The following is a 22,254-nucleotide window of genomic DNA, read 5'->3' on the forward strand; positions in this document are numbered from 1 at the left end:
GATGGATGAACTAATTAAGAGCCCAAAATGAAAGCTTGGGATAAATATCTGAGGGTGTCTAATATCCCAATTTTTCATCCTAGAGTGGGCAGAGTCCTTGACCGCATTCTAGGGAGACTTCCAAAAGAAAAAAGGCCTGCATTTCTTCAACAACCCACACTGAGAGACCTTCCTGCACTTTTGACCTGTGGCTAACACTCCTCACCGTTCATTCTGTCATCAGTGTTTTGGGGAAGCACCTTTAACTTTCTGTGATTTACAGGTTATTAAGTGGCCCTTACAATTCCCTCCAGAGATGCAAAAGACATGATGATGGTGTCTGAGCTCACAGCAGCAAGCAGGCGTGTGTGCTCAGCGGCCACGTGGCTCGTCTGCTAGGAGCTTACTAAATACGATGTTCTACAACATTGCTTAACACAAGGGGAGACGCTCCTGACTCAGAGTGTTTAATTGCTCACCTACTTCTTTTTCTGCCCTCTTGGGCTTCTAAAATGAAAAGAACCCTGGGGTGATACAGTGAGTCAAAGGGGTGCCAGCCGCATCACAGCAAAATAGATTCCTAAAAAATCCCTGGCCTAAGATGATACCCTTGGTGGATACGTTTGAATGTGCTGATAGTGGACATGGTAGAATGAAGGTGATTGAAATGTTCACATTAAAGAACTTCCACCCAGATTGCAAGAAAAGAGAGAGGAATGGAGGTGGCAGCACGAGTCCCTACAATAAAAGCAGATGTTTTGAGATCAGTTATATTTCTTCTGACAAAAATTAAAGACAGAAACCAAAAGTTTAGCCTGAGGCTAAAATTAATTGGGCAATAAGCCAGAGGCACATATGGCATAGACAGATTTAAACATTTCTCCCTGATATTAATACAAATACTAAAATTACAAATACTTTGATTCCAAATAAAACAAATATTTAAAAAATTTAATGAATAAACACTGGGGTCTACAGTAGTATTTGAAGGAGAGCTCACAAACAGGTTTGGTTTTTGAAGGTTAGAACTGGTGGTCTAGAGAATTCATTTCATTCCAGAGAGAGAAAGAGAGGAATTTCTTGGGTTCCTTCAGGAATGCGTCTAGCTTTGCCTCATCTTTGTTTGAACTATGGATACGGCAGAAGAAAACATGAGGATTTCACAGATTTAAGGTGCAAAAAGTCACTGGGTTCTCTAAGAAGTCTGGGATTCTTCTGCTGGAAAAATAAGTTTGTTGAGAAAAAATGAGTTGGAGGAGGCTGTTATTGAAGTGAAGCAGAATTGTTTTTACTAATCTGCTTATTACCCACTCTGTAGTGTGGAAACAAATTATTCATGCACGAGGTCCTCTTACTGTTCCTAGAATGCAGTGGAAAAAGAACAGATTAGTTTTTCTCCCTCAGAACACAACCACTAGAAACATCCTACCTCAGATGAGATATTGCCTAATTATTTTCAAAAGACAGTGAAAAGTCATGGATGTTAATGTTTCCTGCAAAATAAATACATGCTAGAAACAGAAGCATCTGGGTCACAGCTATATTAGAGCTGCCTGTGTTCCCCTGTCACTGACATTAAAACAAAAATGTCCAATACAATCATTCACAGCGTGGGAGAGGGGAAGTTGAAGGATGGAAAGGCCAGGCATAAAAGGATTTCAGAATTTCGGTCCATAAGAAAGTGGCTTTGTGCATTGTCTGTTACTATGTGCAAGGTGAAGTTTGAAGAATGAAAACGTGCAGTAACAAAGGCTGCTTTGTCCATCTCACCTCCCCAGATACCAAGTTTCAGACATGTTGCATTTTAATTGAAAGGTTGATATAATTTTTTAAAAGAACACTTGTGGCGCTTGAAGTGACAAAGGCTGCTGTGACAAAAAAGGGAAAGGGAATTAAAAAAAAAAAGCAAACAACAACAACAAAAACCCCACAGAAAAGCAAACAACAAACAAACAAAAAACAGGAAGAGGTCGAACTCCCTGGGCTATGACTACTTCCAGGAAGGGGCTACAAGAGGCAGCTGGAAATTCTATTTGCTTTGCAACTGTGGGTTTTCCGACCTGCTTCCTTTCTAAAGTATATTACTCTGCTTTTGGTTCATGAAGTTATCCATTTCTGTTTTCTGGAACGGCTATGTATTTTCTTTATCTATCATCTATCTATCTACCTGCCTATCATCTATCTATCTATTTACTATCTATCTTTTCTACCTTTCGCCATCAAGAGCTTCAACACCTGGACGCATTCCGCAAAGTTTCCTAAGAAAGCAAGAAAAATAATTTTTAAAAAAAAATCCGGAGTCCGGGGGGCTAATGGGGCTTTACTGGGACTATCTGGCTTAATCCTCCAAACAACCCTGCCATAGCAGTCCATCAGTCCTCTGAGACAGGTGAGGAAACTGAGGTCGCAGGAGGGCACCCAGGTCCAGGCAGAGCCCCCAGGCCCCCAAACCTCCCCCCGTGGCAGCTCCAACCCCAGCTTTTTCACTAGTAAGGCACTCGCGCTGCTGGGCCACGCCCACTCCCCCACGCGGGGAAGGAGCTTCGCGCTGCCGCCTGGCTGGGGACTGGGCACCGCCCTCCCGCGGCTCCGGAGCCTGCTGCCACCAGGGGGCGCGCCCGCGGTGTCCGGAAGCCTGGCGGCGCCTGTGCAGCGGCCAGTGCACCTGCTCCTGCCCTCGCCTCGGTCTCTACCAGGACCCCGACGCCCAGCCGGACCCTGCCCTCCAGCGGGGCCGCGGCTCCACGGCCCGCAACAGCAGCCCCACCCGGCATTCGGCCCGCTCCCCGGGGCAGAGGTCGCGGTGTCCTCAGGCTGTGGCGCCGGCCTACAACCCCCACGCCGGGCCCGGGCCCCGTGATTATATTTGGGCCCCGTGTGATTATATTTGACAGGTCTTAATTGACGCGCTGTTCAGCGCTTTGAGTTCGGTTGAGTTTTGGGTTGGAGAATTTTCTTCCACAGGGGATTGTCTTGGATTTTTCTGTTTCTCCCTCAATATCCACCTGGAAAACATTTCAATTAATTTATATTCACTTAAATATTTCTGTGCAAAAACTGTGTACGAAAGCCCCAAAGCATAATTTGCGCAGTTGAGCGCATGTTCTGTCGTCCAGCATTTATGGTGGTTTGTAGTGGAAAAGATTTTTAGAATATGTGGATTTTTGGGATATTCCCAGAAGCCCAGATGGCCACACTTTAACTTTGGAGGAATTAATTCTCAGAATATTGCACACAATCAATCGCCTTTGGAAGGAGCATATATCCCCAGCAAAAGCTCTGGTTTTTTGAAGTCTGTGTTGTGTGTTACTTCCAGGAGAATATGCAATGATGACAATGTTATTAAATGATTCAAATATGAAATGCTGTTATGCCAAACAACGAATCTTTGTGTTACACATTATGCCTAACTATAAATCTTCGTGTTATACATTTTAATGTCATTGGAGAGTACTTCTGTCTTCTTGGCATTATTGATAATTGGATTCTAATTGCTAATAAGTCAGAAAAATTAGGAACACCAAATTTCAGTCGTCTCAAAAGCACTCCTCTTATTAAATTTGGATTTTTACCTTTATCACATCAAAAGAAATATTGTTAGAAAGGTGTTTAATGTTTTCCAGATGGTTAGATTACTGTTATTAGTTCTGATTTCATTGTTAATTTTTAAAACCATAGAGTTGGAAGTATCAATATGCCTTTCAATATACCTTAGTGGAATTTATTAAATTTTCATGGATGTCCTTTAGGAGGTTCAGGAAGTTATTTCTATTGCTAGGTTTCTGGAAGATTTATCAGGAATGAGTGTCAGACATTGTCAGACGTCCATTGAAATCATCATGGTCTTTTCCTTTATTCTATTAATATGATGTATTACACTGATTTTTAAATTTGTATTGGTAGGATAATTCCACTTGGTTATATTGTCCAACTTTTTTCTAATTTTCTTTAATTTTTATTAGCGATGAGACCTCACTCTGTCACCCAGGTTGGGGTGGAGTGGCACAGTCACAGCTCACTATAACCTCAAACTCCTGGGCTCAAGTGATCCTGCCACCTCAGCCTCCTAAGTAGCCGGGACTACAGGTGTGCACCACCATGCCAGGCTTATCTAACATTTTTATGTGTTGCTTCTTCCAGTTTACTAGAGTTTTTGGAGATTTCTGTCTTCATTCATGAGGGATAATAGTCTGCACATTTATTTTCTTGTGATGCTTTTGTCTGATTTGTTACCTGGGTAATACTGGCCTCAAAAATGAATTGATGTTTTCCTGCTTCTCTGCTTTGCAAGTGTTTGTGAAGGATTGGTTATTCACTAAGTGTTTAATAGAATTCACTAGTGAAGCTTTGTGAGCCTGGGCTAGACTGATGAAGAGTTTTCATTAGTCTAATCTGTTTACTTGCTGTATGAGTATGCATATATTCTCTTTCTTCTTGGTTTACTTTTACAATTTCTGTATAGCAGGGAATTTGTTTCTAATTTGTAGTATTTCATGCTTCTAGGTTTTCATGGCAGTTGAGATGTAAGAATAAAAATAATGTTGGAAGAAACAAGTTGTGGACAATCTGTGAATATCCCAACATCTGTTGTAGGAAGGTTAAGGTTTTTTTTTTTTTTTTTTTTTTTTTTTTTTTGCTGTACTTAACTGAATACTCATATTTATAGTGTGAGACAAATGTAATGTTGTGTATAAATAGAACTAGGAAAATGTCTTAGTATTTAATCGAGATGGAAGTCTGGGCCTACCTCCTCTCTTTTATTAATATGTAGACAGGACACCAACACAAATTTGAATGAGGACAAATAAAATGTTAGCAAATGAAGAATGGCATGAATTGGTTAAAATGTGATGAAATAGAGTGGTGAATATTTACATAGAATCCATGATGTGTTAGGTGCTATTTCAAGCTATTTGCACATATAGTTTTAATACCAATGACATTAAGATGTATAACACAAAGATTCATATAAATAAAAATTACAACATTGAAAATAATATTAGATGACACTAAAACTATCATAGAAATACACATTTATATAAAACATAAAGTAACATCAAGTATTAAATAAATTTTAGAAACTTTGATTACTAACCAGATGAATAAGTGATTAGCCTTTTAATCCAGTAAACAAGGCAATACATATTATTTTCAAATTCCAGAGACAAATATTTTAAATATTGAAGTTTAAGACCTAAAAATGTGTCCTGTAACTCTGGGGGAGGGGGTTTCATTTGCTCCACCTGAAGTGAGGTCTGTTAACCCATCTCAAGTTTGACTCCTGACTTAATTCCTAACAGGGGAAGCTGCTGTCCTGTAACTCTGGAGAAGGGGGTTTCATTTGCTCCACCTGCAGTGAGGACTGTTAGCCCATCTCAGGTTTGACTCCTCACTTAATTCCTAACAGGGGAAGCTGCTGTCCTGTAACTCTGGAGAAGGGGGTTTCATTTGCTCCACCTGCAGTGAGGTCTGTTAGCCCATCTCAGGTTTGACTCCTGACTTAATTCCTAACAGGGGAAGCTGCTGTCCTGTAACTCTGGGGGAGGGGGTTTCATTTGCTCCACCTGCAGTGAGGTTAGCCCATCTCAGGTTTGACTCCTGACTTAATTTCTAACAGGGGAAGCTGCTGTCCTGTAACTCTGGGGGAGGGGGTTTCATTTGCTCCACCTGCAGCGAGGTTAGCCAGTCTCAGGTTTGACTCCTGACTTAATTTCTAACAGGGGAAGCTGCTGTCCTGTAACTCCGGGGGAGGGGGTTTCATTTGCTCCACCTGCAGGGCGAATGGTGCTCTCACCTCACACGTGACACTTGGTCCTTTCTGCATTATGGTGGAGACCACGGATGACCGTATACCTGGCCATCGAGTGACTGGCTGTACTGTCTTACAGGTCAGTGTGGGGCCAGAAAAAACTGGGCCAAGGGGCACTACACAGAAGGCGCGGAGCTGATGGAGTCAGTGATGGTCGTTGTCAGAAAGGAGGCTGAGAGCTGTAACTGCCTGCAGGGTTTCCAGCTGACCCACTCCCTGGGTCGGGGGACTGCGTCTGGGATGGGTACCCTTCTCATTAGTAAGATCCGGGAGGAGTACCCAGACAGGATCATAAGCACATTCAGCGTCCTGCCCTCCCCCAAGGTATCAGACACCGTGGGGGAGCCCTACAACACCACCCTCTCAGTCCGCCAGCTCATAGAAAACGTGGATGAGACCTTTTGCATAGATAACGAAGCGCTATATGACATATGTTCCACGACCCTAAAACTGCCCACACCCACCTATGGTGACCTGAACTACCTGGTGTCTGCTACCATGAGTGGGGTCACCATGTGCCTGCGCTTCCCAGGCCAGCTGAACGCTGACCTGCGGAAGCTGGCCATGAACATGGCCCCATTTCCCCAGCTACATTTCTTCATGCCCGGCTTTGCCCCACTGACCAGCCGGGGCAGCCAGCAGTACCGGGCCTTAACCGTGGCTGAGCTTACCCAGCAAATGTTTGATGCTAAGAACATGATGGCTGCCTGTGACCCCCGTCACGGCCGCTACCTAATGGCGGCTGCCATTTTCAGGGGTCGCATGCCCATGAGGGAGGTGGATGAACAAATATTCAACATTCAAAATAAGAACAGCAGCTACTTTGCTGACTGGCTCCCCAACAACTTAAAAACTGCCGTCTGTGACATCCCACCCCGGGGGCCATAGATTAGGTCCTGGGGGCCATAGATGGCGGTTGCTGGGCCTGTGTGCTTGGGGCAGTCTCTCCAAAGGCACAGATGGGGTTTCTGAACAGGACCTGGGGAGACAGGCAGGTGCTCACAAGTGCTGCTTCCCCCAACTGGCAACAAGTGAGGAAAAACGCCCAAGTGGAGGTCTGACCTGCCCCACTCTGAAAGGCTGATGCTCTCTGGAAAGGTGGTGATGTGCAGTGTCTGCTGTCTCCCTGTCCCCGACTCCAAAACTTCAGGGAAAAGATAATCCAAGATTGTCAGGATGAGCCTGGTGAGGGTGGCACCTTTGGGGATAGGCCCTTCAGCCTGGCAGAGTCTCCTCCCCAGGCTTCTTGGGGAGCCTGGACTGCAAAGCCTGCTTTGGGGAAGCTGTCAAATAAGAGGTGTGTGTGTGAGCTGGGTGCTGGGCAACAAGCACAGACAGTGTTCTTCTCCCTGGCTCTTGTAGAACTTGTCCATGGCCTGTGTGATGACCTCTTGGTAATTCCCACCCTACCCCCATCACACAGATAAGATGAAGCCAGCATAGCCTGGGTGTGGGCAGATGTACAGGGTCTACTCCAGGTCCCCTGGGAATGCCCACCTGCCTCCGACATGTCCGGGAAAGCAGGTGAGGCCCCTTCTTGTTCTCTGAATGTTGTCAATGGTCTATTGCAGCCAAATGGGAACAGGCAGGCAGGAGAGTGTCTCATCTCGAAAGAAGTGGCTCCTGGAAGCAGCTGGGAGGTGGGAGAGGTTCCCCATACTCCCCCCATACTCTCCCCACACTCCCCCATACTACCCCACACTCCCCCACACTCCCCCACACTCGCCCACACTCGCCCACACTCGCCCACACTCGCCCACACTCGCCCACGCTCGCCCACACTCCCCCAACCTCCCCCACACTCGCCCACACTCGCCCACACTCGCCCACCCTCCCCCAACCTCCCCCAACCTCCCTCAACCTCGCCCACACTCCCCCACACTCCCCCACACTCCCCCACACTCCCCCATACTCCCCCATACTGTTCTCAGGTTAGGAAAAGGGGCCTCTGTGACAGCCCCACTCAGTGGCTCTCACTGTCTGAGGGGTGTCCTTGCCCAACCCAGGTGCGCACCCATCTGAGATGGCCTTGCATGGACCTGGTTGGGAAGGTTCAGCTACAGCAACCACTGGAACCTGCCCACACCTAGTGTCTCCACTCACATGTGGGGCTAGATGTTCCTCCCTCCCATGGTGGCACAGCCAGTGGCAGAGGGGGCAAGTCACCGCTGCAGTTCCCGCTTGAGTCTGAGGGGGGGTCAGGCTTAGTGCCCATGTATTTCCCAATTACCTGGTTCCATCCGGGGGCTTCATGGACAGGAGTGGTGCTTTTCCAGGCCTCTTTTCCATATGCTAGCTACAGGCCCAGGTTTCCAAATTTCTGGAGCCCCTCTTCCAGCCTGGCAAGCATGGCGTGTTGTAGGGGAAGGACGTCAAGCCTACAGGCAGCAGAACCTGTCTGGGTATGTTCTCTACCCCTGGAGGCCCCTGGATGTTTACCTCTTTGGGTGAGAGTCGGCTTAGGATCTCAACATTCTTGTAGGACTTCAGAACTGTACCGACAGGGGCCCAGGAAGGAGCAGAGGCTGGGGCAGGCAGCTAACCAGTGTAGTGGGGGTTGTAGGGCTCAGTTTGGTCTTGCAGGGAATTCAGGGAGGCTTGGATTTGCTGAAGTTCTAGATGAGCTTGTGCTTGGATATGGAAATGGCATGGAGCCAGGGCCCTTCTGCACACTGGGGTCTGAGTAGTTGCACCCTGGTGCATCCATAGGTGTTCCCCACCTGGAGCACAGCTGTGGATAGAAGCCGGGAGAGCTGTGGAGGGAAGAGGAGGAGGAGGGAGTCTCAGGGCAGCCCCAGCTGCCAGGCAGGGCCTCTGCAAGTGAGATGCAGATCCAGCCTGTTGGCCACTTAGCACCTGCTTGGCCACCTGCAGATTACCTGACCTCTGCTCACCTGTAAATGGGGGTTGCAGCAGCACTTACCTTCTGGGACTCCTGCAGCTTGAAGGGGCAGCACACACCACATGCTGAGAAGGCGCCTAACTCAGGCAAGCTTCTCCAACAGCACCACATCAGATTAACATCCAACCTGTACAGGACATCAAATCTCCCCATCCCTCATTCCAATGGAAGAAAAGGGAGTCTCTGTCCTGGGGGAGCAAGCACAGGCCTATCTATGCAGTTGGCAGTTGGCACTTGGCCCAGGTTGGGGAAAGGCCCTTGGATACATGCTGGTTTCACCAACCATCTGTGGGTTGGGTTTGGCCTGGACCCATGTACCCCAGGAGGCCGGTAGCCTCCTGCATGGGACAGGACTGGGAGGTGTGTGGGAGGGCTGAGCTTTGGGGGAAGCCATTATTTGGCCTCATGGGAAGTGGTGCAGGTGGTTGTTGGTGGCTCAGTTTTGCAGGGCCTGGGTGATCACCCAAGGAGTGAAAATTGCCTTTTTATGAGAAATTGCCAAAACTGATGCAAGCTCATCAGTTGAAAAGGTGAATAATGCTGACAGTTGGCTTCACCTGCCCCTTCCCCACAAGTAACTGGTGTTCAGAGGTGGATTCTGTTCCTTCCCAGCCTTTTCCCTTTGCATGTAGCTGTGTGCATGTACTTTTGTGTGTACACACACGTTCCCTGGAGGGGTTACTTTTATTTTTTTATTTGGGGGGATAACTAGTGAGGCAGCCTGATACTTGCTGATCTTGTCTTTTAAGTGTGGAGTCCTCTATGGAGTGGGCATCAGGTACTTACTAGCTGGCCTCTGCCAGCTGTTTGGCTGCCCCAGTTTCTGCCCTTCACAGACATGCTGGCCACCTGGTGTGACATTCAGTGGCCTTGTTTGCAGCTAGTGTGATGAGACAAGTGGATCAGGTACATTATAAACTGAGAAAGCACACGACATGCAGAGAGAAAGGATAAATGACCATGAGGGTACTGCTCTGCTGAAGTCCACATCACATGACTGAGATGACAAACATTTTTTCACCTAACATTTGGGCCCTGAGAAATGGTATCTATGTTTTACTTTTTATTTATAACAGAGTTAGAAGAAATACTACCAGGCTTTCTTTTCCATTTTCCCCAACTCCCACTTTACCCCCTCAAGTTTACCTACCTCAGAAAGAGGAGCTTACCTGGTTAACGAGAGCCTGAAATTATTTGAGCCAGGTCACTGTGTAAAGGTCAGACTGCTTCTGTCTCCTTGTGCATCACTTGCTCAGCTCAGATATTTCATAGCTCCCTGTATACAGGTAGCTGTGTTACCCTCCTAGCCTGCTTTATTGGTTTGATATATGCCTGGGAGCATGTGAGAGCACTTAAGGTCTAGGCTCATGGGAGGACAGTTCTGTCCACCCCAGCTCATCTCTCCAGCTCAGCCTGCATGCCTGCCTTCCTCCAACTGATTCCAGAGTAGGGGATGGGAGGTCTCACACTGACCTCAAGTTTATGTGACTTTTTCCACCTCTGCTTTCCCAGACAGCCCTTGCTGTGGGACTTGTAAGGAGATTTGTGAAGTCAGTATCTGCTTTTCTTGTGTGGGTGTTTATAAATTATTCCCCTGGAGGGAATAAATGTTACAGGTACTCCAAACCCCTAACATATAAACATCTAAGCCTGGCCCTTTTTTGGTGGTAAAATATATATAACATAAAACTTACCATTTTAACCACGTTTAAAGGTACAGTTCCATGGCATCCAATATATTCAGTGTTGTCCAACCATCGAATTTATCCATATCTACAACTTCTTTATCATCCTAAAATGAAACACCAAACCCATGAAGAAGTCACTGAATAGAAGACTGATGTATTTGACTCCATAAAAATTAAAACTTTGTATGAGAGAAAAATGCCTCAAAGTCAAAAGTCAACAGGCTGGGGAAATAGATCTGCAATATACATGACACACAAAAAGCTAATTTGGGATATATATATACACACACACATATATATACATATGGATATATGTAAATATCCATTTTTAACACCATTTAAAAAATACCATCCTTTCCCCATTGAATAGTGTTGACTCCCTTGTTAAAAATCATGACCGTGTTTTTCGGTTCTTTATTTCTATCGCATTGGTCTTTATGTCTGTCTCTATGCTGGTACAACATTGTTTCGGGTACTGAAGCGTTACAGTAACTATGAAACCAGGAGGTGTTAGTGCTCCGACTTTGTTAGTTTTTAAGATTGATTTGGCTACTTAGGATTTTTTTAGATTTCATCTGAATTTTAGAATAGGTTTTTCTATTTTTGAATATATTGGAATTTTTATAGTGATTTTATTGAATCTGTAGATCGCTATAGATAACAATGGCATCTTGACAAGGTTTTGTCTTCTAGTCCATAAACACATGATGTCTTTTCATTTATTTGTGTCATCTTTAATACTTTTCTGCCATGTTTATAGTTTTTGCTGTACAGGTTAAGTGGGTTTCTAAGTATTTTATTCTTTTGATGCTATCATACATGATACTGTTGTCTTGATTTCTTCTTCAAATAGTTTATTGTTATTGTAGAAATACAACTGATTTATGTGTATTGATTTTGTATCCTGCAGCTTTGCTGAATTTTATTTATTGTATCTGACAGTTTATTTCACAGAAACTAAAAGATTTTTAATATATAAGGTTATGTCATCTGCAAACAGATAATTTTACTTTTTAAAAAATTGGAATATCCTTTATTCTTTTACTCACCTTATTGTTTTAACTAACTAGAACCTTCAGTACTACATTAAATAGAAGTAGTAAAAGCAGGCATCCTTGTTTTTGCTCTGAGGGTAAAAGCTTTCAGTCTTTCACCATGTTAGCTGTGTTTTTTGTTGTTGTTGTTTTTTGGGGTTTTTTTGTATAACATTATGTTAAGGTGTTTTCTTTCTTTTTATAGTTTATTAAGTACATTTTATCATGAATGTGGGTTAAATTTTGACAAATGCTTTTTCTTTAAGATGATCACATGAGGTTTTTTCCTTCATTATGTTAATGTGATATTACACTGATTTTCATGTGTTAGAACATAGTTTTATTTCAGGAGTCAGTTATACTCATTCATAGTGTATAATCCTTTTAATGTACTGCTAAATTTGAATTGCTGGTATTTTGTTGAGGATTTTTGCATGAACATTTGTAAGGGATGTTTGTAGTTTTCTTATGGTGCCTTTGTCTGGCTTGGTGTCAGGGTAATACTGGCCTCATATAATAAGTTAGAAAATGTTACCTCCTTTTCAACGTTTTGAAAAAGTTTGAGAAAAACTGGGTTAATTCTGCTTTAAACGTTGGGTAGAATTCAACAGTGTAGCCATCCGGTCCAGGCTTTTCTTTGTTGCTGGGTTTTTTATTACTGATGCAATCTTCCTGCTGAATCTCCTTGCTCAATAGGTTTATTCAACTTTTCTGATTCAGTCTTAGTAGGTTTTTTGTTTCTAGGAATTTGTTCATTTTATTTAGGTTATTCAATTTTTTTAGTGTATAGTTCCTTATGGTACTCTCCTACATCCTTTTTTTACTCCAAAACTTTGTTAGTTATGTACCCATTTTATTTTTGAGTTTGGTAATTTGAGTATTCCCTTTTTTTCTTAGTCAATCTAGATAAAATTTTGTCAGTTTTTATCTTTTTCAGAGATCAAACTGGGTTTTGTTGGTTTTGGATATTTTTTTCTATTCTCTATTTCACTTATTTCCACTGCTATCTTTATCATTTTTAAAATTTTGCTAGCTTTTATTTGTCCCTCTTTTAGTAGTCCCTCTTTTTCCCTCTGTTTTTAGTTCCTTAGGAGTAAAGTTGTTGATTTGGTATCTTATTTTTTATAATCATTTATAGCTATAAATTTTTCCCTTGTGGTACTGTTTTTGATGTATCTCTTAACTTTTGGTATTTCATATTTTTAATTTGTCTCTAGATATTTTCTATTTTCTCTTGTGATTTCTTCTTTTATCCATCCTTGGGTGTTTAATAACTATATTTTTAGACATAAAATGTGTAACCTACAAAATTTTCTTGATTTGTTACAGTTTTATTTGTTGTAAGTTTTTATTTCAGAATTAAATATGTGTATCAACATTTGTTGTGTTCTCATAAACTTTGTAATACATGGAGATTTCTGGTCCACATATGTAAGTCTCTACATTAATATTATTTTGAAGCATTTAAACTTCTGTTTTAATATTTCAAAGGTCTAAATGAAATTGAGATTTTTGGTTTCTGAGATGAAATCATGGTAGGTGACTGAGAAATGCTTAAAAATTAGCCAAAACTTAAAATTAAGTTAAAGTTTACCTTCAGGATTCAACCTGAATAAGTCACCCTGTATTGCTGGTAATAAAAAATAAGTCTTTAATGGTATAAAAGCAAACTTCAGAGAATGTTTTCTTTTCCCCAGTTGACATCTAAATTAAAAGCTGGAAAAAATTTTTATGGCCTTATGCATTTTTCACTTTACAATTTCAACTTTTTCTGGTTAAAATTTTTCCAAACAGATTCCTGTGTATTTGAAAGACAAATTTTTTTTTAGTTGAAATGCTTAGGCAGTTAAATAAGGCCATGAAACTTTCTTGAACTTGTGGGAATCCATAAGAAAATCTGACATTATGTTCTATTCTCTTGGAAGGTAGAAATATCGTTTGACTTCTGTTTTGCTGACAAGAAATGTGGTCCTGAGCAAGGCTCCCTGGGACAATGACCTCACACATGGAAAACGCTGGAGCCCATCTGTTTCCAATCTGCTGTCTTCCAAAAATTAGGGAACTTCAGTTTTCCCTTTGATACTCTCTGTTTCTACCAACCCCAACGCCAGGGCTGTCCTGCTTCTACAAGTGACAATGACAAATATAGGCCTGAAGGAAGATGAGCTGATGGCATTCCCAGCTTACTACCACTCCTTGGGTGCCTTATCTCACATACGTGGATTCAATTCATAGACTCAGGTGGGTGAGGATCTATTGTTCAGCTACATTAGAAGTGACTGCTTAAGACTCTGGTGTGTGGTGAAATGAGGCAGAATTTTCTCAATGCAGTGTTGGGAGAAGTTTCTCCTCATAATTACCATCTTACTATCACTAAATCATAGCTAAAATAAGGAAATTATTCAAGAAGAAATAGAAATGTAATCTTATGAAGACATAAATTTAGAGATTTGTGGAAAGCCCTTCATAATTTTATGGTGTTCTCTTTGAGCTGGGATTATAGTTGACATTTCATTATAATATATTAGCTATTCTAGACTTTATGCATTTATGTAAAGTTTTCTTTGCTGCACTTTAAGTTCTGTGATACATGGGCAGAGCATGCAGGTTTGTTACATAGGTATACACGTGTCATGGTGGTTTGCTGCACCCATCAACCCATCATCTACATTAGGTATTCCTCCTAACACTATTTCTCCCCTAGCCTCTCACCCCACAACAGGCCCCAGTGTGTGATATTCCCCTCCCTGTGTCCATGTGTTCTCATTGTTCAACTCCCACTTATGAGTGAGAACATGCAGTGTTTGGTTTTCTTTTCTTTTTTTCTTTCTCTCTCTCTTTTCTTTTTTTTTTTTTTTTTTTTTTTTTTGAGACAAACTTTCACTCTTGTTGTCCGGGTTGGAGTGCAATGGCGCGATCTCGGCTCACCGCAACTTCTGCCTCCCGGGTTCAAGCGATTCTCCTGCCTCAGCCTCCCAAGTAGCTAGGATTACAGGCATGTGCCAACATGCCTGGCTAATTGTTTGTATTTTTAGTAGAGACGGGGTTTCTCCATATTGGTCAGGCTGGTCTCAACTCCCCACCTCAGCCTCCCGAAGATCTGAGACTACAGGTGTGAGCCAATGCTCCTGGCCTGGTTTTCTTTTCATGTGTTAGTTTGCTGAGAATGATGGTTTCCAGCTTCATCTATGTCCCTGGAAAGGACATAAATGCGTAGTATTCCATGGTGTATATGTGCCACCTTTTCTTTATCCAGTTTATCATTAATGGGCATTTGGGTTGGTTCCAGGTCTTTGCTATTGTGAACAGTGCTGAAATAAACATACAGTGCATGTGTCTTTATAGTATAATAATTTATAATGCTTTGGGTATATACCCCGTAATGGGATTGCTGGGTCAAATTGTATTTCTGGTTCTAGATCCTTGAGGAATTGTCACACTGTCTTCCACAATGACTGAACTAATTTACACTCCTACCAACAGTATGAAAGCATTCCTATTTCTCCACAGCCTCATCAGCATCTGTTGTTTCCTGACTTTTAATAATAGCCATTCTAACTGGCGTGAGATGGTATCTCATTGTGGTTTTGATTTGCATTTATCTAATGACCAGTGACGATGAGCTTTTTTTCATATGTTTGTTGGCCACATAAATGTCTTCTTTTGAGAAGTGTCTGTTTGTTTCCTTTGCCCACTTTTTGATGGGGTTGTTTTTTCTTGTAAATTTGTTTAAGTTCTTTGTAGATTCTGGATATTAGCCCTTTGTCAGACAGATAGATTGCAAAAATTTTCTCCCAATCTGTAGGTTGTCTGTTCACTCTGATGATAGTTTATTTTGCTGTGCAGAAGCTCTTTAGTTTAATTAGATCCCATTCGTTAATTTTGGCTTCGTTTGTTGCCATTGCTTTTGGTGTTTTAGTCATAAAGTCTTTGCCCATGCCTATGTCCTGAATGGTATTGCCTAGGTTTTCTTCTAGGGTTTTTATGGTTTTAGGTCTTATGTTTAAGTCTTTATTCCATCTTCAGTTATTTTTTTGTATAAGGTGTAAGGAAGATGTCCAGTTTCAATTTCTGCTTATGGCTAGCCAGTTTTCCCAACATGATTTATTAAATAAGGAATCCTTTCCCCGTTGCTTGTGTTTGTCAGGTTTGTCAAAGATCAGATGGTTGTATGTGTATGCTCTTATTTCAGAGTTCTATATTCTGGTTCATTGGTCTATGTGTCTGTTTTTGTACCAGTACCATGCTGTTTTGGTTACTGTAGCCTTATAGTATATTTTGAAGTTGGGTAGTGTGATGCCTCCAGCTTTGTTATTTTTGCTTAGAATTGTCTTGGCTATTTGGGCTCTTTTTTGGTTCATGAGAATTTTTAAATAGTTTCTTCTAATTCTGTGAAGAATGTCATTGGTAGTTTAATGGGAATACCATTGCATTCTTTTATAAATTACTTTAGGGAGTATGGCTATTTTCACGAATTAATTCTTCCCTATCCATGAGCATGCAATGCTTCTCCATTTGTTTGTGTCCTATCTGATTTCTCTGAGCAGTGGTTTGTAGTCCTCCTTGAAGAGGTTCTTCACTTCTCTTGTTAGCTGTATTCTGATGTATTTTATTCTCTTTGTAGCAATTGTGAATGAATTTCATTCATGATTTGGCTCTCTACTTGCCTGTTGTTGATGTATAGAAATACTAGCAATTTTTGCACATTGGTTTTGTATACTGAGATTCTGTTGATGTGGTTTATCAGCTTAAGAAGCTTTTGGGCTGAGATGATGGGGTTTTCTAGATACAGGATCATGTCATCTGCAAACAAAGATAATTTGACTTCCTCTCTTCCTATTTAAATACCTTTATTTCTTTTTCCTGCCTGATTGCCCTGGCCAGAAATTCCAGCACTATATTGAATAGGAGTGGTAAGAGAGGCCATCCTTGTCTTGTGCCAGTTTTCAAGGGGAATGCTTCCAGCTTTTGCTCATTCAGTATGATATTGGCTGTGGGTTTGTCATTTATGGCTCTTATTATTTTGAGGTGTGATCCTTCAATAGCTATTTTATTGAGGGTTTTTAACATGAAGGGATGTTGAATTTCATTGAAGGCCTTTTCTGCATCTATTGAGATAGTCTTGTTGTTTTATGTTTAGTTCTGTTTATGTGATGAATTACATTTATAGATTTGCCTGTGTTGAACCAACCTTGTATCCCAGGGATGAAGCCATCTTGATCGTGGTGGGTCAAGGTATCCTTAACAGTCTTAAGTTCAGTCTTTTTACATAATCCCACATTTCTTGAAGGTTTTGTTGTTCATTCTTTTTTGTTCTTTTTTCTCTATTCTTTTCTTCCTGTCTTGTATCAGATAGTTTTCAAGCTCTGAGATTCTTTCCTCCACTTGGCCTATTCTGCTAGTGATACTTATGGTTGCATTGTGAAGTTCTCATGTTGTGTTTCTCACCTCCATCAGGTCAGTTATGTTCCTCTCTAAACTGAATATTCTGCTTATCAGCTACTGTGTTCTTTTATGATTTTTAGCTTCTTGCATTAAGTTAGAACGTGCCCCTTTAGCTCAGTGAAGTTTGATATTACCCACCTCCTAAAGCCTACTTTTGTCAATTCAGCCATCTCAGCCTTGGGTCAGTTCTGTGCCCTTGCTGGGGAGGTGGTGTTGTCATTTAGAGGAGAAGAGGCATTCTGCATTTTTGAGTTTTCAGCATTTTTGTGTTGATGCTTTCTCATCTTTGTGGGCTTATCTACCTTTGATCTTTGACGTTGCTGACCTTTGAATGGGGTTTTTGTGGGGTCTTTTTTGTTGATATTGTTGTTGTTGCTTTCTGTTTGTGCTTAACAGTCAGACCACTCTTTCCTAGGGCTGCTGTGGTTTTCTGGGGGTCGACTCTGGACCCTAGTCACCTCAGTCTCTCCTGCACCTGGAGGTATCACCGGTGAAGGCTGCAAAACAGCAAAGATGGCAGCCTGATCCTTCCTCTGGGAGCGCACCATCCAAGTGGGTACCGACTTGACGTCAGCTGGAACGCTCCTGTAGGAGGTGTCTGGAGACCCTGGTGGGAGGCCTCACCCAGTCAGGGGAAACAAGATCAGGAACTGCTTGAAGCAGTCTGGCTGCCCTTTGGCAGAGCAGGTGTGCTGTGCTGTGCTGATCCCCAGGAGTCTCCAGAGCCAGCAGGCTGGAAAGGCTCAGCCGGCTGAACTGAGGAGATAGCAGCCACCCCTCTCCCTGGAGACTTCATCCCAGGGAGAAATCAGAGTTCTGTCCATAGAACTCTGGCTGGAGTTGCTAAAATTCCAATGGGGAGGCCCTGTCCAGTGAGGAGGGATGGATTTTGGTCTCACTTAAAGAAGCAGCCTGGCCACAATCAGGCACAGCAGCTGTGCTGTGTTATGGGGAACTCCTCCTGGACCCTGCTGCCAGCAGGCTAGAGTGGCCAACCCAAACCACAGATATAGCGGCTGCCCTTCCCCCCAAGAACTCGGTCCATCTCTGGCTGTCTCCAGCCTGCTGCCTCTGGCCAGCTGGAATTCCAAGCCAATGGGTTTTGTGAGGTGCTGTGGGAGTGGGGCCTCAGAATGATGTCACTTGGCTCCCTGGATTCAGCCCCCTTCCTAGGGGAATGCACAGATGTATCTCCCACTTTGCTGGAATTCTCAGGGCAGAGGATGCAAAACTCCTGGGTTTCCACGCATGCCCCAGTGAGCCAGCGAGCACTCCGCCGAGACCCCACACAGCTCTGTGCTTCAGACCCAAGGCCATGGCTGAGCTCACCAGGGGACCTCCTGATCTGCAGGTTGCAAAGATCCGTGGGAAGAGCATGGTTTCCCAGGCAGTCACACAATCACTCACCGCCTCCCTTGGCTGTGAGTGGGGGCTCCCTAGCTCCGTGCCACACCTGGATGGGCCATCACCCCACTTGCTTTTCCTCACTCCCTGTGGGCCTAGTGGGCCTAGTCAGTCCCAATGCAAGAACCTGGATACCTCAACTCAAGGTGCAGAATTCACTTGTAGTTTTCATTGCTCTCCATGAGAGCCATGGGCCACAGCTGCTTCTAATCGGCCAGCTTGGCCCCATCTAAAGTATGATTTCTTAATACATGAGATGTTTTAAGTACATGACAATAATGATATTTATCACAAATAATATTTTATCTCAATTTCATATAAAAATTGCTAATAAAGCAATTATTTTTTGGTTACCACAAAGCTATATGGAAATGTAACATCTGCCATTTATAAAATTTCTGTAGAGTTAATAGAACTTTTCTTGAAGGGAGGCCGGCAATATACATCATGAATTCAAGCACTACCAGTGAAGTTGTGGAGTTTGAAGTGGTACTCACATCTTGTTACTGGGATTATAAATTCGTACAAACTTTATCTAATGTGATTAAACAATATATACCAAAATTATCAGTGGAAATACTCTCTGATTCAGCAATTTCATTTCCAGAAATTTACCCTACAGACATACTCATGATGCCTGGAATTATGTATGAATGGGAGAAAGTATTATACCACCTTTTTCATTAACAAAAGTCTGGAAATCACCTTAATGTTTATCAGTCACATTAATGATTATCACCTTACTGTGTATTGAAATTATTGTTATTCATATGATAGCATACTATGCAGCTATTTAAAAAAATAAATTTTAAAAGGATGCTCAAAAATGATGTCCAATATATGTTACAAAGTAAAAACCCTGGGTGCAGAGCCATGTGTCTGATATGCCTCCATTCCTATAAAATCAGAGTGTGTAGAAATGCATAGAATATCTCTATTAACTGGTAACTGTTACAAAATTCAAAGTTAATGCAGGCAAGACCTTTCTTTTTAATGCTAACACTCCAAGGAACTGCACAACATTTGAGGATTTCCAACACATGCCAATCTACCTTTGAACCTACAGATTTTAGGAAATGAGGCTCTTGAAAAATCAAGCATTAATATTCCTAGCTACGGTTGTTTGGGACATAATTAGAATTATCCATTCTTTGAAAGTTTGTAAAATTTGCTCATACAACCGTCTGGGCCTAGTCCTTCCTTTGTGAAAGATTTTATTTTACTAGAGATTTTATTTTCTTCACATTATAGTACTTCTTAGGTTTTCTATTTCTTCTTGATTCTTGAGTCAATTTTGGTACCACTTTGTACCCCACAGGGTGCTTGGGCTCAGAACACATCAGTCAAAGAAAGAGAGAAGAAAGGAAGGCAGGAAGGCAGGGTGAAAGGAAGGAAGGAAGAAGGAAGGAGACAAGGAAAGAGAGAGAAGGAAGGAAAGAATGAGAGAAGGAAGGATGGAGGGAGAGAAAGATGGAAAGAGAGAAAGAAGGAAATGAGAGAGAGAGAAGGAGAGAAGGAAGGAAGGAGGGAGAGAAAGAGGGAAAGGGAAAGAAGGAAAGAAACAAGGAAGCAGGGAGGGAGAGAAAGAGAAAGGGAGAGGAAGGAAGGAGGGAGAGAAAGAGGAAGGGAGAGGAAGGAAGGAGGGAGAGAAAGAGGGAAAGGGAAAGAAGGAAGGAAAGAAACAAGGAAGCAGGGAGGGAGAGAAAGAGGAAGGGAGAGGAAGGAAGGAGGGAGGGAGGGAAAGGAGACAGGGAGGGAGAGAGGGAGGGAGGGAGGAAAAGAAAGAAAGAGAGAAAGGTGAAAGGTGGGGACGGGAAGGGAAGAGGAGCTAGCCACAGGCTACAGGCTGTTTGTTCACTCTTTTACTTGACCCAAGCAGTTCTGCCTTTTAAATATTCCACCTTCTGCCATGAGTTACACTGTTCAATATTCATTTCTGAGAGCATTCAAAGGTCTATGTGTGCCGTGCCATGATGGACCATGGCTTCAGCTCTCAAACACAACCCTCAGCCAAAATATTCATGACTGTTCCCTCCCATATACTCATCAATCCCCCATGCTATGGTCTGCATGTGTCCCCCAGAGCTCACGTGTTGGAAACTTAATCCTCTATATGACAGTGTTGAGAGGCGGGGCCTAATAAGAGTGATTAGGTTATAAGATTCTGCCCCCATGTATGGATTAATGTCATTATCTCAGGAGTGGGTTAGTTATCTTGGGAGTGGGCTTGTATTAAAAGCATGTTCAGCCCCTTTTGCTCTCTTTCTTTCTCAAACTCTTGCTCTTCTGCCTTCAGCCATGAGATGACACAGCCAGAAGGCCCTCACCAGATGCAGACCCCTCATCCTTGGACTTCCTAGCCTCCAGAACTCTAAGAAATAAATTTCTTTTCTTTATAGATTCCCTAGTCTGTGGTATTCTGTTATAGCAGCATGAAATGGGTTAAGATGCCCCATTACATGGAGAGTGCTGATCCACAGGGTTCAGATCATTGACTTAGGGCTTGGAGTCTTATACAACATCCCTATGGGAGTTGACCTCCATATTCCCTATCTTCCCAGAATCGCAAATGGTGATTTCAGACCAAAATATAGCCCAGATATTTTGCATTTGGCAATATTGCCCACTTTTCCACAACTTTATCATGTCAGGTTTGATGTGCTCACTTCTATGATCCCTGAAAGGATATGGGTTCAAGATCCTGCAAGGTTACAATCCAAGGACAGAAGAGCCTAGACAAGAGTCCCATCACCTGGGCGATCAGTGCAGAGATATGTCACAAAGCCCCCGTAGGCAGAGCCTAGACAAGAGTTACATGACCTGGGTGACACGCAAACAACAATGACAACTTATTTTCATCCCCACTTCAGTCTTTGAGGTTAGACAGACCTGGATTCAAATCCAAGCTCCACCCCTCACTGTGTGAGCTTGCTCGTGCTGCTAACCTCTCTGAGACTTGACTCTTCACTTGTGAAATGAGGATAAAGCCCCTTCTCTCAGGAGCTGTGCCAAGGATGAAATGAGTCATGCATTGGTCAGGACAGGTGATGCTGTGTAACAAGCCCCTAAACCTCAATGGCGTCAACAGCAAAGTTGACTTCTTTTCTTTTCTTCTTTTTTTTCTTTTGTTGGGGGTGGGGAGGTGGATGGAGTCTCACTCTGTCACCCAGGCTGGAGTGCAGTAGTGCAATCTCAGCTCACTGCAACCTCCACCTCCTGGGTTCAAGTGATTCTCCTGCCTCAGCCTCCTGAGTAGCTGGGGCTACAGATGTCTGCCACCAGGCCCGGCTAATTTTTTGTATTTTTAGTAGAGATGGGGTTTCACCATGTTAGTCAGGATGGTCTCGATCTCCTGACCTCATGATCTGCCTGCCTCAGCCTCCCAAAGTGTTGGGATTACAGGCGTGAGCCACTGCACCTGGCCTTGACTTCTCAATTGATTTCACATCCATCACGGGTCAACAAGGGGGTTCTGGTGGTCGTAGTCAATGAGCCCAGACCATGCCACTGCACTCCAGCCTGAGTGACAGAGTGAGACTTCATCTCAAAAAAAAAAAAAAAAGTCTCAGGCTACGTCTGAACTAGGAGGGTAGAAAGAATAGTCATTTTGGTTGCCACAAACCATCAAAACAAAGATGCAGATCATTGATGTAAAATTACAGTTAGTTCCTTCCCACTCCTTTTCAGCTTCTCTTCGTTGCTATGACCCAGCGTCTCCTGTGTCAGTTTTCAGTCTATTGTCTCCCAGCTCCTAGTGCACCTTTCAATATGTGCACTGTGATAAACTGGGAAGCACTTTTCAATACACCTTCTGGAAGTGAACATTCTGCAGGCATCTAGATAGAGGATGGAGAGACTGCAGGGGGCAGGAGCTCTCTGGCTGGACCTTGATCATGTTCAAGCCCCAACCACAGAGACCTAGGCATGGTCCCTCAGCCACCTTGCAGCCTTGGCTAGCAACATCTCGACATGGAAACCAAAACGCAGCAGAGC

General features: G+C 43.1%; 1 protein-coding gene across 44 annotated transcripts in view; it reads left to right on the plus strand.

Moving 5' to 3' along the window:
- The window catches only part of LOC100608972 (tubulin beta-8 chain-like), a 61,501-nt gene extending 40,842 nt beyond the window's left edge, over positions 1-20,659 (plus strand). For 36 of the 44 annotated variants that reach the window (XM_063814921.1, XM_063814904.1, XM_063814915.1 and 33 more), the window contains 3 exons: positions 5,280-7,312; positions 13,338-13,653; positions 17,273-20,659. In XM_063814921.1, the coding sequence (XP_063670991.1) occupies positions 5,927-6,676 (750 nt within the window). In that variant the 5' untranslated portion in view covers positions 5,280-5,926 and the 3' untranslated portion in view covers positions 6,677-7,312; positions 13,338-13,653; positions 17,273-20,659. The remainder of the gene's footprint in view (positions 1-5,279; positions 7,313-13,337; positions 13,654-17,272) is intronic. The other 8 variants (XR_010158637.1, XR_010158638.1, XR_010158639.1 and 5 more) reach the window with 8 other exon arrangements.
- The last annotated feature ends 1,595 nt before the right edge of the window (positions 20,660-22,254 follow it).

The sequence above is a fragment of the Pan troglodytes genome, chromosome 6 (genome assembly GCF_028858775.2).
Source record: "Pan troglodytes isolate AG18354 chromosome 6, NHGRI_mPanTro3-v2.0_pri, whole genome shotgun sequence".
NCBI classification, from domain to species: Eukaryota; Metazoa; Chordata; class Mammalia; order Primates; family Hominidae; genus Pan; species Pan troglodytes.